The sequence below is a fragment of the Balaenoptera musculus genome, chromosome 8 (assembly GCF_009873245.2).
Source record: "Balaenoptera musculus isolate JJ_BM4_2016_0621 chromosome 8, mBalMus1.pri.v3, whole genome shotgun sequence".
Lineage (NCBI taxonomy): Eukaryota > Metazoa > Chordata > Mammalia > Artiodactyla > Balaenopteridae > Balaenoptera > Balaenoptera musculus.
Window position 1 is genome coordinate 65,621,575 of NC_045792.1, and position 16,723 is coordinate 65,638,297.

Consider the following 16,723-nt stretch of genomic DNA (forward strand, 5'->3'; position numbering starts at 1 on the left):
CACCTCCCAGGCAGTGGCTTGAATGGCAGGTGTTTTGCTTCCCCCATCTCCTCAAGCCCCCTGCCCCCAATTTCTATCCTGAAGACAGTCTTGAGGATCATGTGTGGAGAGAGATCCCACTTGCTGGGTGGGGTTGGGGATTAGACACAGAAGAGGGGGGCAGCTCCCAGGTCATGACCTTGAGAACCCCAAGGCTTTCCTATCAGCTTGGCTCCCAAGGTGTCCTGGCTCTGTGTTGGAGGGTTCCCGGATCACTCCTCGGGGGAACAAAAAGGCAGTCTGTGGAGCTGAGGGGACTTTGGGACAAGTTCAGGAGTTTGATTCAGGAGGTGGCAGAGAGAGGAGAATGAAGGGGCGAGGAAGAGGAGGAGAAGGAATTCAGCAGGAATTTGGCAAGCTGAGGACAGGAAGCAAGGCAACAACTGACTCACAACTTTTGCCTTTTTAGGCTCGAACCATCTAATTGGGGGCTGAAAAGGGGGTTCGGGTGACAGGCAGGCCGGCCAGCCGCCCCCCATCCCCCCACCCAGTGTCAGCTCCTGTCAGCCAGTGGCCTTTGTCCCCAGCAGCTCCTTCCTGCCGCCCTCAGATCTGTTCCCCCAAGTTACCTTTTCCCCTGGAGCGCTTGCCTTGGGGAGCTTGCTGATGGTGTGTGTGGCCAGCTTTTCAGAGCCCAGGCCTGGGATGCACGCTCTAACGTGCTTGCATTTGTAAGAGGAAAGCAGGACGGAGTACTGACAACCCCCCGTGTGGCTCCGCTGTGCACACGGGTCTGGAAGGAACTCCTCTTGGAGTGAAGCCTGGGCTTAGCCTGGCCTGGGTGGGTCCCAGAGGAGGAACCTCTCAACCAAAGCTTTGGGGAAACTGAGGCCAGGGGATTGTGTTTAGAAACAAGCTGAAATCTGAAGGCTGGACACCTCGGAGGGAGATGGAAATGGGTCAGCTGAGCAGCCAGAAGCAGGAAGTCTGACAGGAGTGGGTAGTTAGAGACAGTGGTCCTGGGAAGTCTCTGTGGAACAGCCTTTATGTGCCGGGAGGGCTAACAGGAGAGCTGGCTGGGCTGAAGGGTCAGACATTGAGTGGACAAATCTGGAAGTGAGGATGGTGTCTCCTGAATCCCTTTGAGGACCTATTATTGAAATGGTCCAAGAGGGAAACAAAATGCTCGAGAGTTTAGATTAAGGTTACTAGGGGGTCTGTGTGCGCACATGTGTGTGTGCACTCATGAGAGAGGGAATGAGATTGATCTTATAGGCGACATCTGTCGGAATTCTGCTGTAACTAGACTAATTGGGTTCAGCTCCCACAGCTCAGAATGAGGCTCATCCTCGGCCCCGGCCACACTCCCTTCTCCTGTCGAGAAGGACAGCACATGCACTGGCTCTCAATTGTTCCCTGACCAACAGGAGCTTGGCACAAACCCCACTCCATATGCTTCAAATGATCTGATACTCATTATAACCTCCCTCCCTTGTGTTCTCTTAAAATCTCAAACTAACCATCTCGTCTGAGAGCCCCGTGATACACATGTGGGAGGAAGGGCCCGTTTCCTTGGCAGTGACTGCCTCTCCTGTCTGTGCCCATGGCGAATGGTCCAGCATGCATCTTACGGGAAGAGGCCTCAGGTGGTTTATTGACTAAGTGATTTAATGCAGCCCCAGCTCCCCACCGCGATGACTCTAGGGCAAACCTTAGAGGTAGATGTCCATTTCCCAGAAACACCCTGGAGACCCGTGTTCCAACTCTCGGGGACATTCTCACGTGTGTGGGAGACACAGTGGTTCTTGGGCTTTTCGTCCTGGGACCTACTTCCCCCGCAGGAGCCTGACACTCCTACGCCTGTTCTTCCAAGTCCCAGACAGTGGGCTCTGGGGCCTCTGCATCCGTCTCCGGCATCTTCCTCCCTCTGACTCTACAGAGAGGAGCTTCCCGGAAAACCTCCCCCTTTTCATGATAAAATAAGGAAACTAGAACTCTGTAACGGAGAGCATGTTCTTTCCTCGGTAGATATGACACCAGTGAACAACAAAAGACCTATGTCGCCTCCAAATGAAGCTTCTCCTTTGCCTTCTCTGCCATCTTCTTCTTCAGCTGGTGTCCCGCACGCTCTGGATAGTTCCTCCCCGCCTCCGGTAAGCACCCTCAGGGCCCTGAACAGGTGTGAGGACGACGAGCTGCCTATACTCCTCCCACTTCCACACTGAGCTCTGGATTCCTAGCACCCTTAGGTCACCCCAAGTGCACAGCCAGGGCCAGAGAGATGCTCTGTCAAGGGTCCACCCCACGCCTCTTCCCTTGTCCTTTTCACGAAAGTGCACCCTGCTCCTTCTCAGCCACTGAGGGCACAGCCACCTGCTCACTCGGCAGACTTTATAGGGCATGGAATCTGAGCTGGGCTGTGGGATGCAGAGATGCTAGGGCTTGTGCTCTGCCCTTGAGGGCCTCACAGAGGGTGTTGAGGAGCTGGCAGCTGTAGGATGGCAGGCACAGAACGCAGGGTGCCTTTGGTAGCAGCTGAGAGCCTTGGAAGCAACGTCCCCCTTGAATAGAAAATGGCATCACCGAGACAGTCATGGTTGGACTCTTTCCTTCAATATGGGTTTATCAAGCCTCTATTACCGCCAGACCTTGTTCTAGGCTCTGGGAAGTAGAATATCTAAGACAGAAAAGTACATACTCTTGTGAAGCTCCCATGACCAGAGCTCTTGGCAGGGCACAGTCACTCCTTCTCAAGTCTGCTATATTCTCCCTTTGCCAAGGGCCAAGCTCCTGCATGCTAGAAATGGCTGCTTTCTCAGTGGTGAGAGGCATGCGTCAGGTTTTGAAGGGTCATTGGAAGATCCTAAAGGCTATCCTGCCACCACAGCTCCAAGCCAGAAGGGTAGCTGTCTCTCCTTACCTTAATGGTCTCCAAAGAAGAAGCCCTGGTTTCTTGGTTGTTGGAGGAACATACCTATGGGTGGAATGTGCCCTTTAGTAGGGACCATGGCTGAGCTTCCTTATGTGCCTGGCCACCCACAGGGACCAGGCCAGCCCTCCCCTCACTGGCCCAGGAGCTTGTCAGTGACTTTGCTTTCCTTTCTGACTTCCTACTCACCTAATCTAAGGCCCAGGAAAGACTTTGGTCAGTGATATGGGGGCTCTGGGCCCATTCCAGCCCATCCCAAGGCAGCCACTTAGAAGGAAGAGTGACCCTCTGAAATCATCTTAGGCAGAATTCTTTTTGATTTTGGGTATCTGAGATCTGGAGAGAGGAAGGGAGGGGGCTATAGACTGAGCTGTGCGTTCCTCATATAAATAAATGCTGGGAACTTCTAAAAATCACCGCTATTTTTTGCCCATCCCTTCCAGGTGACAGTTTGCAACCCTCCTTCGTGGGTCTCGAGAGGTCATTTCAGTCCTTCCACCCCAATCTTTCTGCGGCAAGCCAGAACCCAAGGACCACCCAAGGAAATCCCCCCGCATACCCCTCATGGCCAGGTGCTGGAGTGGACAGAATACTGTCTGGTGAGGCCTGGTGGAGACGGCCTCGAAAGCTCGAGTCCATCCGGCCCCGCAGAGATGGCTTCTGATGGGAGTCAGGAAGCAGAGGCCCCTCCTGTGGGTACCAGAAGCATCCACAGAGGCCCACACTCCACTGGAGGGAAGGACAGGTGCTCGCCAGACCAACAGCTGTCTCCCAGGGCTGGAGAGGACCCTGGAGAAGGGAGTACCAGACCCAGGAGGAGAGAGGAGGGGAGGTCAGAGCTGGCAGAGGAGAAGAAGTCGAGCTTAAAGAAGCTGGTTCTCACTCGGGAGCAGAAGACTAGGTTGCTAGATTGGAATGACTCCAACCCTGAGAGCTCGCGCCTGGAAGCCAGGGTGCGACTTTCCCAGAAAAGCACCGAGAATGGCCGAGGAGGAGGTGTGCTGAAACCAGTCCGCCCCTTGCTGCTCCCTCAGGCAGTGAGAGAGACCTTACCAGCCCAGAGAGAGGCTCAGGAGAAGATGGGGACCCCAGCTGAACGGACTCCCAGGGAGCAAAGCGTGGCCCCGCCCAAGTCCCCGCTGCGGCTCATAGCCAACGCCATCCGGAGGTCCCTGGAGCCGCTCCTCCCCAATTCCGACAGTGGGAGAAAGGCCTGGGCCAAGCCAGAGTCAAAGACTTTGCCCACCAGCCCACCCCACGCTTGCACTCGCTCATTCAGCCTTCGGAAAAGCAGCTCCAGTAAAGACTGGGACCAGCCGTCCCCCAAGAGAGACATAGCGAGCAGGGCCGCAGCCTTTTTCTCCCTGGGCCCCCCAGCCGCCAAGGCTGCCCAGCCGTCAGCCCCGAGCCCTCCTGACCCTGCCCTCCGCACCCACAGTTTGCCCAACCAGTCATCCAAGACGTTTCCTGCACTTGTGTCCCCACCCTGCAGCAAGATCGAAGATGTCCCCACCCTCCTGGAGAAAGTGAGTTTGCAAGAGACCGTCCCAGATGCTTCCAGGGATCCCAAGAAAAAGACCTCACTCTTTTCCTCCCTCAGACTCAAAGACAAATCTTTTGAGAGTTTCCTCCAAGAATCCAGACCAAGAAAGGACCTGCAAGACCTCTTCAGCAGCCCCAAGGGGAAGGTGCCACCCATGGGCAATGCCCAGCCCCCAGAGAAGCTGGTGCAGCTGGTCAAGAGCACCTGTCTGGGGCAGGGGGTCCCTCCTCCTTCTCCAGAGAAAGATGCAAGTAAGTGGCTCTTTCCTAACGAAAGTCTACCGTTCATGCTGGGCAATTAGTTATTGGATTAACAAGCAGGCATCTTTCATCTCTTTTTGCTTCTCAAATTAAATTCTGACAAAAGTAGGAAAACTTGAATTTAGAAAATTTGAAAATAATCTGAAAAAATTAAATTTGAAATTACGTTCTAGAAAGTTTTGGAAGAGACAAAGAATCAACCATAATTCCGCTGCTTTCCCACTCATTGACCATATGAATATTTTTCACTATTATACATGAAAGTTTATATCTTTTAAATCAACATTATAGCATAGGTATTAAGCCAATTACCTCATAGTCTACATAAATGTGATATAATGGCTGTAGAATATTCTGTCTAGTGTTTATGTTATTATTTAATGAACTATTTTCTTATCATTTAACACATATATATAAATATATTTATATTTTATATATGGTATTGAATGAACATTTTTATGCATATAGCTTTTTCTCTCCTTTGAATTATATTTTTTTAGGATAGGTTCTAAGAAATGGAATTACTAGTTGAAAAGTGTGAGTTTTTTAAGATTCTTAACTGATACTGACAAATTGTTTTTTAAAAGAGAATTGTACAGGTAAAGACTATATAGGTTCTTTCTGTGTTATTTCTTACAACTGTGTGTTGTAAATTTCAATTAAAACAAGGGGAAGGTACCAGTTTATATTTCACCATTAACGAGAGTACCCTTTTCACCACACTGTCACCTGCATTAAGTATCATATTTTTTCAGTGTTGCTATTTTACTAGTCAGGAAAATGGTGTCTCTCTTAAACTTGTATTTTTTTATTACTAGCTTAAACACATTTATGTATATTTGGCTACCAGAGGGACCTAAGGCTTTTTGATATTTAAATCTGATTATAATTTTTCAAATTATAAAATTAATTAATATATCAACAGATCAGAATAATTCAACAATAAGGAAATTTTTTTTTTAATTAATTAATTAATTTTTTTTTTGGTTAGGTTGGGTTTTTGTTGCTGCGCGCGGGCTTTCTCTAGTTGCGGTGCGTGGGCTTCTCATTGCGGTGGCTTCTCTTGCTGCAGAGCACGGCCTCTAGGCACACCGGCTTCAGTGGTTGTGGCTCGTGGGCTCAGTAGCTGTGGCACACGGGCTTAGTTGCTCCGCGGCATGTGGGATCTTTCCAGACCAGGGCTCGAACCCGTGTCCCCTGCATTGGCAGGTGGATTCTTAACCACTGACCCACCAGGGAAGTCCCAGGAAATATTTTTAAAAAGTAATGTAATCTCTCATATCCTTGGAGACAGTGTAAACACTTACATAATTTCTTCTTTGTTGTTGCTATTTGTTTGATTGCTTTAAACAAACTGATTCTACCATCCCTATTGTTGAGAACTTTTTCTTTATTTCTTTAAACTTAAAAAAAATTTAACTTTTATTTTGGAACTTCAGTTTTCAAGCAAAAAATTATTTCTGTCTTTTGGTGCTTTAATCAAAAGGCTACACAGATTAACAAGAGACTTTATTTTCAGCCAATTAAGGATAAGCATGAACAGGCTGAAGTATAACTACACCCTTTTTATTACATCATAAAGTTTAATGGTGCTGTGCGTTTTTTGATAGATAATACATTCACATGGCTCAAAATAAAAGGGTACAAAAGGCACAAAATGAATAGTCGTATCTCCCATCCCTGTCCCTGTCTGTCCCTGAGCCGTCCAGGTCCTATCCCTGATGACAGATACTATTATCAGGTTCTTGGGCATTCTTCCAGACAAAATTTATGAATATATGAGAAAATTTACATATCATATTCTTTCTTTTTTGAACAAATAATAGCATGCTAGCGTATTGTACATACTTTTTTTGAACTTTTAATTTTATTTTGGAGATCATTCTGTATTAGTACATACAGAACTTTCTCCCTCATTTCATAGCTCCATGGTATTCCATCGTGTAGCTGTGCCATAATTTATGTAGCCAGTCAGTCCGCTGTGATGGAAAGCTTAAGTATTTCAAAATGTTGTTATTGCAAACAGTGCTACAATAATGAAGAACTCGGGCCATTTGGCATATGTGTGAATTTACCTCTAAGATAAATTCCTAGAAGTGGAAATGCTGGAACAAAGTCCATGTGAATTGAGAATTTTGATAGGTATTGCCAAATTGTCCTCCATCAAAGTGGTGCTGGTTCACCCTCCCCAGCAGCAAAGTAGGAGAGTGCTATTTCTACACTTGCAGTGTGCTACCCAACTTTTAAAAAAAATCTTTACCAGCCTGATTAGAGATTGAGCATCTTTTCATCCATTGAAGAGTCATTTGTATTTCCTTTTCTGTGTACTGTTGTTTCTGTCTTTATCTAGTTTTCTGTTGGGTTGTTGGTATTTTTCTTGATAATATGTAGGGACTCTGTAAAAGGGAAACTTAGCTTTTTTCTTGTGATATAAATTACAAATACTTTTTCCAGCTTCTTGTTTGTGTTTAACTTTGTTTACGGTGATTTTTGCCACATAAAATTTTAATTTTATATAATAGTTGTAGCAATTTTCCATTTTATGGCTTCTGGGCTTTGTACAATATAATTCAGAAAGAACTTTTTCTAAGTTTATGGACAAATTTCTTATTTTTTTACATTTATATGTTTATATCAAGAAATTACCCTGGTATAAAATGTGAGCTATGGATCCAACCTTCTTTTTTTAGATGTCTCTTTGGTTATCCTAAAATAATTTAGTGAATATTCATCTTTTCTTCTCTTATGTGAGATGACATCTTTATCATATATCAGATTCCTGTACTTGGACTGATTTCCACACCATCTATTATATTCTATTGAGTTGTCTGTTATGTATCAGTTCCACACTGTTTTGATTATTTTCCTTTATATATTTATATACTTTAAAAATTCTGTATTTTACCATCTGGTAGGAAGAGTATTTCATTATTGATCTTTTCTTTCAAAACTTTCCTGGCTCTTCTTGCTTCTTTGATGTTCTATGTGGACTGAGCATTAGCTTGCCTATGTACCCCCAAAATCCTGTGAGTACTTTTATGGGATTAAGTTTACAAACTAACTCGGTGAGAATTTACAGCCTTATGATATGAATTGCTTTTCCATTTGCCCATATCTTTTTTTGTGACCCTCTGGACTATTCTAAACTTTACATCATATAGATCTTGCACATTTATTTTTAAGTTTATTACTAGATATGTTCGTTTTTGTTGCTGTTATAAACATTTTCCATTTTATCCTCCTACTATTGTGTATATGAAATTTACTGATTTCTGTATAGTAATTTTTGACCCATCCATTTTTACTGAATTCTCTTTGCTTGTAAATGCTTTTCAGTGACTTCTCCTAGGTCCTCCCCAAATATACAGTCATAACATCTACAGATAATGATAATTTTACCTCTTGTTTTTAAGTTGTGTAGCACTAACTTATTTTGTTTCCTAGTTTCTTTGGTTTCCACAATCTCCAGAACAATATTAAGGTAGTGATAATGGTTTCTATATTATATTCTGAACATTAATGAGAATGCATCTCATTAAATATTTTCCCATTTAAGCATAGTGCTGGCTTCTGGGTTGACCCAGATATATTTTGAGAAAAGAGCCATCTAGTCCTATTTTATTAAAAGTATTTTAAATCATGAATAGATGTTGAATTTTATTAAATGTCAGCACAATTTGAGATGACTGCATGATTTTTGCTCCATAGTTTAATTAATAGTATGAATTATGTAGTGGATTCACTGATACTGAACCATCCTTGTATTGCTGAAATAAATACCACTCAGTCATGGTGTCTTATTATTTAATATACTTTTCTATTCTGTTTGCTGATATTTTATTTAAGATTTTTGCATCAAATTCATAGTGAGATTAGCCTTTAGTTTACTTACATCATATTTATATGACTTCTGTATGTGCTGATTAGAATAAGTTGGAGTAAATGTGTTTTCCTGATTTATTTTTCATGGAGGGCTGCATTCATTTATATTCATTAGGAAATGGTGTGACTTCCTTAGCTTGGAACAGAATGGGAGTGCAGAATGGAGTTAGGTTAAAGCTGACCAGCTCTGAAAATAGTGCCTGGACCCATCGCATAGAAGAGCTTTGTGTTTCTGAGGTGTTCTTAAGTCAGTATCCTAAGAGTGTAAAGATTTTACCTACCCTATCAGATCAGGCCCATTAGTTTCCTTGTATTTCCCTGCCCTTGCCCAGCCTACCAATCACAAATACACACACACACACACACACACACACACACACAGCTCACTTTACACTTAACTAGCTGCACACTTCCATGCAGTGGAGAGAGAAAACAGTATTGAAACGGAGAGTGAGAAACTTTCAAAATTTATTCAAATGGAAATACCTCAGATTTATGATCACTTGAATAAAGAGCCAGCTGAAATTTAATTTTTCTCATTTTTACAACACACCTTGCCAGGTAGATTATTGATAAACATAAACTTCTCAGAGTCTCTTACTTGGGGGCATAAACTGACTTCAAGCACTTACCAGTGCCAATTTTATACCAACAATTTTAATGCTAATTATTGCTCCTCTATGTAATTAAACAAAGCACCCTGAGAACCTCTCTTTTAAAATTTTTGTGTAAATTATTTATTGCAGTATAAAATACATACACAAATATTAAGTACAAAACTGATGAATTTTTGCAAAGTGCACATTTGTGTAATCACCTTGGAGATCAAGATATAGAACACTACCAGCATTCAGAAGCCTCCCTCATGCTTCTTCCCAAATATATGTGTCACCCAACAAAAGTGCTTACCATCTGACTTCTGTCATCTTAGAATACTTTTGCAATTTTTTGACTTTATAAATTTGAATCATTCAGTCTTGTGGTAGGCAAAATTCTGAGAGGACCCCATGCTGCCTGCCTCCCATGTTCTTGCCCTGTGTACTCTCGTCCTCTTGAGTATGGTGGAATGTGAATATGGTGGATCTCACTCCTGTGCTTAGGGTATGGGGTTTTGCAAAAGTAATTAAGTTCCAAGACAATTGAGTTTGAGTTCATCAAAAGGGAAAGGGGTAGGCCTAACGTAATCGGGTGAGCCCTTAGCAAGGACAGGGCCCTTCCCGAAGTCAGAAATTCAAAGCATGAGAAAGACATGGTCCTGCTGGCCTCGAAGGAGTAACCTGTCATGCAGTGAGAGAACTTATGAGCAGGAGGCCTCCAGGAGCTACAACCAGCTGACAGCCAGCAAGAAAACGGACCCCGTGTCCTACAACCACTAAGAACTAAATTCTGCCAACAATCTGAATGAGCTGGAAGAGAACCCTTAGCTGCAAATGAGACCCCAACCCAGTGGACACCTTGACTACAGCTTTGGGAGACACTGAGCAGAGGACCCAGTGGAGCCAGGCCTGCACTTCTGACCTACATGACTATGAGATAATCAGTAGGTGCTATTGTAAGCTGCTACGGTGTTCACTGCTCCCACAAAAATAGAAAACTAATACAAATATGTGCTCTTTTGTGCCTGGCTTCTTTCATTAAACGTTAAGGGGGGTGGATCCATGTCCATATGCGTAGCAGTGGTTTCCTCTTTTCCACCACCTCATTTTATTCGCTTGTATGAATATGACACTCTTTATTGGTGCATTCTGATGCTGGGCACTTAGGTTGTTTTTATTGTGAAGAATGCTGCTTTCAGCACCCTTATACATAGTGTTTCTGTTGGGTATTGTCAAAGATAAACAAAGCCAGATACTAGTTAAAGTGGTAAGGACAGAGTTTAATTAGTAATTTACTGTTACAGTAGGGAAGAGAGTTCAGTATGAACTGAACTCAGCTTTGATTTTGCCAGAGGTGGCTGGGTGTTTGACAGGGAGAATGAGGGAATAGGGAGAGGGGTGAGTGGGGTCTCAGTAGAGTCAGGGAAGTGAAAAGTTCTATACGGTTGGTTAGTGTAAATGCTGGTTAGGTCAGCTGGGTCTGTTAGCTGGCAGTGATTGAAGTTAGGATTCTATCCTCCCCCAGAAACTGGGAGACAGAGGCCCTATCTTTCCTGATGATTGCATTTGAAAGGACTGGCTTTCTGGTCCTCCTGAGTGATAGGAGATACATATACATCTCAAAGGGACAGAAGAAGGATTGACAGTTGTAAGCCCTTTTTAGTAAAGGCTCTAAGAAAGTGTGGTCAGGAGCCTATAGACAGGTGTTGGCTAAAACAAACAGTAAATTCATTTGTCAGTCTTGAGTTTTCTCAGGAAGGTACTTTAAGGGGGACTGGGTCATCCTAGGGATGTGGCCTTGAACTGTTAGAAACTGCCAGTGTTTAAGTCTTTCAGTGTAGGAAGAAGTGGGTGGGCTAAACTATTTGTGTTGAGAGCCTAGTTGCTATGGGCCAAGGTTGAGGTCTAGTCGAGGGGGCTCAGGTGAGCTTGGCTAGAGTATGGGCAAAGAGAGAATCTCTGTCAGTACATACCTGGGAGTGAATTGCTAGGTCCTGGGGTTAGGCGTGATTGGTTTGCTTTAGTAGGTACTGTCAAATGGTTTTCCAAAGTGGTTGTGCCAATGTATATACCCTCCAGCAGGAACTGAGAACTCCCCTTGACCCACATCCTTGCCAACACTCCATAGTCTCAGTTTTGTTTTGTTTTGTTGATGTCGCCATTTTTATGGGAGTGTGGTGGTATCTCATGGTTTTAATTGGCATTTACCTGATAATGATGTTGCACTACTGTTCACATGCTTATGTAGATATTTTCTTGTATGATATCTCTATTCAAGTCTTTTGTCCATGCTTTCATTATGTAGTCAGCCCTTTCCTTATTGGTTTGTAATATGTGTAGATTCTGGATATAAGTCCTTTGTCAGACCCAACGCATATATATACATATATATAAAATATCTTCTCCCACTCTTCCGCTCACTTTTTCACTCTCTAAAGGTGTTTTTGATAAACAAAGGCACTTATTTTAATAAAGTCAAATTTATCAATATTTTCCCTTATTGTTGATGTTTGCATCCTGTTTATGAGATCTTTCCCTATCCTGAGGTCACAAAGATACTGTTGTGTGTTACCTTCTGGAACTGCACTGTCCAATAGGGTAGCCACTATTTCACACTTGAGATAGGGCTAGTGTGAGAAAGGAATTGAATTTTTAGTTTTATTTATGTTAATGGATTTAAATTTTAAAACTGAAGCTGTATAAAATATTTTTCTATTCAACTCAACGTTTCTCTTTTGATAGGATTACATTTCACTTTAATTATTGAAAATGTATTGTCTAAACCAAGATGTGCTCATTCCAAGAAGCTCTCATTGTCTGGTTCACAAAATGCCCCTGGCCAGATGCTCAGCATCAAAGACATAAGGGCCTTGAAAGTTGTAACAAGCCAGAAAATGGTTGATGTTCCCCTCCGTGGAAAATAGCACTGGCCTTCAACAGCACAGACATTCCCGATTGGTTAAGCCACAGCTTACTCTTGGGCTGGGAGTCCTTGTGGGGGAAAGTTGTAGATGTTTACAAATTCAAGCCCATGTTTAAAACCATTCAAGGGCTTCCCTGGTGGCACAGTGGTTAAGAATCCACCTGCTAATGCAGGGGACACGGGTTTGAGCCCTGGTCCAGGAAGATCCCACATGCTGCGAAGCAGCTAAGCCCGTGCACCACAACTACTAAGGCTGTGCTCTACAGCCCGTGGTCCGTAACAAGAAAAGCCACCGCAATGAGAAGCCCACGCACCACAGCGAAGAGTAGCCCCCACTCACTGCAACTAGAGAAAGCCCGCGCACAGCAACAAAGACCCAACGCAGCCAAAAATAAATAAATAAATATTTAAAAATTTTAAAAAACCCTTCAAATACTTCCAAAAATTAAAGTTATATCTGAAAACCATTTGTATGGTTCTTTCCATAAATTTCAAAGGTCAGTAACTATTATTTTGGTGCATATAGCAGGCTGTACCAAGTAATATCTCCCCTTGAGCATCCTGGCAAATCATCCCAGGTAAACTGGTTATTACTTCAGTCACTTATTTATCACCAGTGATGAGTTTCATTTTGGTAGCCATGTAATTTTTATAAAATTTACCTTGTTTTCCACAAATCTTTTCTACAAATAAAGGAGCTATATATGAAAAAAATAACCAAGAAACAAGATGTGCTGTAAGTATAAAATATGCACCAGATTCTGAAGACTTAGTTTGAATGAAATAATGTAAAAGATCTCATTAATATTTTTATATTTGATTACACATTGAAATGATAATATTTTTGAAATTTGAGCTAAACATATGATTACGACTAATTTCATCTGTTTTTACATTTTTTAATGTGGCTACTAGAAAATTTTAAATGACATACATGGCTCATGTTGGATTTCTATTGTACAACACTGTTATAGAAGCTTTATTATTTTATCTTTCATAATTAAGTCTATGACCAATGTAGGATAGATTTTTGTATATTCTGTGAGGTAGAGTGAGTGTTTATTTTTTTTCCGTGTTGTTATCCAGTTGATTCAGCAGCATTTATTTAAAAAGCCATCTTTTCCCCCCACTTCATTGCAGTGACACTTTTGTCATTAATGAGGCAGGTTCATTTTTGAACCTTCTATTCATTTCCACTGGTTTGTCTGTCCTTGCACCTGAGTCACTCTGTTTTCATTATGTGGTTTTATAATAAATCTTCATAGTCTGAAGTAAATTCTCCACTTTGTTCTTCAAGATTGTTTGATTTTCTTGGCCTTTTGCATTTCCATATGACTTAAAGAATCAACTCATCAATTTCCACAAAAATATTTTCTGGGCATATGACTAGTATTGCATTGACTCCAGAGATAAATTTGGAGAAAATTAACATCTTTATAATAGTAAGTCTTCAAATCCCTGGACATGATACATTCCTAAAGACTTCTGCAATTTCTGTCAGTGTTTTGTAGTTGTAGTGATCTTGCACAATTTTCATTACATATATTCCCTGGTATTCAATTTTTGTGTGTGCAGTTATAAATGATACAGTTTTAAATTGATTAATTTAGAGACATTTGATAGCTTTAGAATATTGTGTCTTCTGATCTGAGAACACACTATAACCCTCTATTTAGTCAGAGTTCATAAAAATTCTGGTTATAAGTCCTTTATCAGATATGTGTTTACAAATATTTTCTCCCAGCTAGTGGATTGTCTTTTCATTTTCATCATCCAAAGAACAGCAGTTTTTAATTTGATGAAGTCAAATTAATTAATTTTTTAATAATTTGAATTAGATTTAAGAAATCTTTCTAAACCCAAAGTTACTAAGGCTTTCTCCTATGTTTTCTCTCAGAAGTTTTACAGTTTTTAGCTTTTGGGCTTAAGTCTATAATCCAATTCTAATTAATTTCTTATAGTAAATAAAAGTCAAAGTTTTTTGCCCATAGATATCCAATTGTTAAAGCACCACTTGTTAAAAAGTCTCTTCTTCCCCCATTGTGTTACAATGTCATCTTTACAGATAATTAGTTGACTATATACGTGTGGGTTTACCTCTGTACTCTCTACTCTGTTCCATTGATCTGTATATTTATCCTCATACTCTTGATTACTAGAGATTTAGAGTAAGTCTTGCAAACAGGTAGTGGGAGTCCTCAAATTTTGTTCTTAAAAGTTATTTTGGCTATTCTAGGTCTTTTGTGTTTCCATAAAAATTTTAAATTTAGCTAGTCAATTTCTACCAAATAAGCCTGCTGGAATTTTGATTGGGATTGTTTTTAGTCTCTAAATAATTTGGGAAAAATTGATACCTACTGAGTCTTTCAGTCCATGGAGATGGAATATCTCTTAATTTATTTAGGTTTTCTTAGTTTTCAGTGTGTAGTTCCTGTGCATATTTTGTTAAATGTATCCCTTAAGAATTTCACAGTTTGTTGTTGTTACTACTGTAAATGGAGTGGCTTTCTTAATTTTGATTTTCAGTTGCTCATTGTTAATATGTAGAAACGCAATTGACTTTTTCTGTTGTCCTTGCTAAAATCACTTATTATTCTAGTAGCTTTTTTTTTTTTTTTTAAAGACACCAATTGTACTTGAACATTTGTTACATTTTTTTAAAAATTTATTTATTTATTTATTTATTTTTGGCTGTGTTGGGTCTTCGTTTCTATGCGACGGCTTTCTCTAGTTGTGGCAAGCGTGGGCCACTCTTCATCGCGGTGCGCGGGCCTCTCATTATCGCGGCCTCTCTTGTTGCGGAGCACAGGCTCCAGACGCGCAGGCTCAGTAGTTGTGGCTCACGTGCCTTGTTGCTCTGCAGCACGTGGGATCTTCCCAGACCAGGGCTCGAACCCGTGTCCCCTGCATTAGCAGGCAGATTCTCAACCACTGCGCCACCAGGGAAGCCCTCTAGTAGCTTTTTTGTGAGATTTTCTACACAGATAATCATGTTGTCTGAAAATAAAGACAGTTTGACATCCTCCTTTCCAGTTTGTATACCTTTTATTTAATTTTCTTGTACTGCCTGGGACCGCCTATACAATGCTAAATAGAAGTGGTAATAAATAGATCATTATCTTTTTAACCCAATATCAGAAGGCTTATCTTTCTATTTGCTGTAGATTATTTTTATAGGTACTCTTTTTATTGGTTATAACATTATGTGCTTAACATGTACAGCATTATATTTTGACTCCTATATACACTACTGTGTGCTCACAACCAAAGTTTTAGTTCCCATCCATCACCATACAGTTGACCCTCTTTACCCATTTTTCCCTCTGGTACCCTCTTCCCTCTGGTAACCATTACTCTGTTCTCTGTATCCACATGTTTGTCTTTATTTGGTTTGATATGATTTGTTCATTAATTTATTTATTTTTGTATCCCACATATAAGTGAACTCATATGTATTTGTCTTTCTCCATCTTATTTCACTTAGCATAAAATCCTCAAGGTCCATCCATGTTGTCACAAATGGCAAGATGTCATCCTTTTTTATGGCTGAGTAGTATTCTCTCCTATACCACATCTCTATGAACATAGCATAGTGATGAACGTAGCATAGTGTGTATATCTGTGATGAACGTAACATAGTGATGAACGTAGCATAGTGTGTATATCTTTTGAAATTAGTGTTTTGTGCTTTTTGGATAAATACCCAGAAGTGGAATAACTGGATCATATGGTAGATCTATTCTTAACTTTTTGAGGAACCTTCACACTCTTTTCTACTGTGGCTGCACCAATTTATATTCCCACCAGCAGTGTATGAGGGTTCCTTTTGTTAGATATGTAACTACTCAGATTTTCTATTTCTTCTTATGTCAGTTTTGTAAGTCGTGTTTTTCAATAAATTTGTCCATTTAATCTAAATTTTCAAATTTATTGTCATAAAATGGTTTATGGTTACTAGCTTCCTTTAGTACTCTGTAGGACTTTTTATCCTCAGTATTGGTAAGTGTGTTTTCTGTCTCTTTTCTCAATCATTCTTTGTGGTGGTTATCAATTTTATTCATCTTTTTAAAGAAGAAAATTTTTGCTTTGTTAATTTTCTATTTTATTTCTGCTTTGTCTTTATTGTCTTTCATAATTTGTTCTTATCTTGAGTATTTTCTTCCTTTTTGGTTTCCTTAGGTTCATTTGGTGGTTCTTTTTCTAGTTTCTTGAAGTAGATCTTAGAGCATCAATTGTCAACTTTTCTCTTTTGCATAATGTATACATTTAAAGCTTTAAATTCCCCTCTAATCATCACTTTAGCTGCATTCTAGTCATTTTGTTATACCATATTTTTTATCATCAGTTAATTTAAATTTATTTTTATTTCTTCTTTGATCTGTAGGTTGTTAGAAAGTATTGCTTAAGTTCTAATCATTTTGAAGTGTTCTACTTATATTTTTTTTTAATTGATTTCTAGTTTAACCTCACTGTTGTCAGAAGACATACTATGTATGACTTCAGTCCTTTGAAATTTGTTGATACTTGCTTTATGGCTTGGCATATCACCAATTTAGTGAATGTTCCATGTGCTCTGAAAAAAATTTATATTCTCTAGTTATTGGGGATGTT

The 16,723-nt window shown here is 40.9% G+C and overlaps 1 protein-coding gene across 3 annotated transcripts in view; it reads left to right on the top strand.

Moving 5' to 3' along the window:
* Positions 1-16,723, top strand: part of LOC118899967 (F-actin-monooxygenase MICAL2) — a 223,234-nt gene that overhangs the window by 163,324 nt on the left and 43,187 nt on the right. For all 3 annotated transcript variants that reach the window (XM_036862051.1, XM_036862052.1, XM_036862053.1), the window contains 2 exons: positions 2,008-2,132; positions 3,352-4,702. In XM_036862051.1, the coding sequence (XP_036717946.1) occupies positions 2,008-2,132; positions 3,352-4,702 (1,476 nt within the window). The remainder of the gene's footprint in view (positions 1-2,007; positions 2,133-3,351; positions 4,703-16,723) is intronic.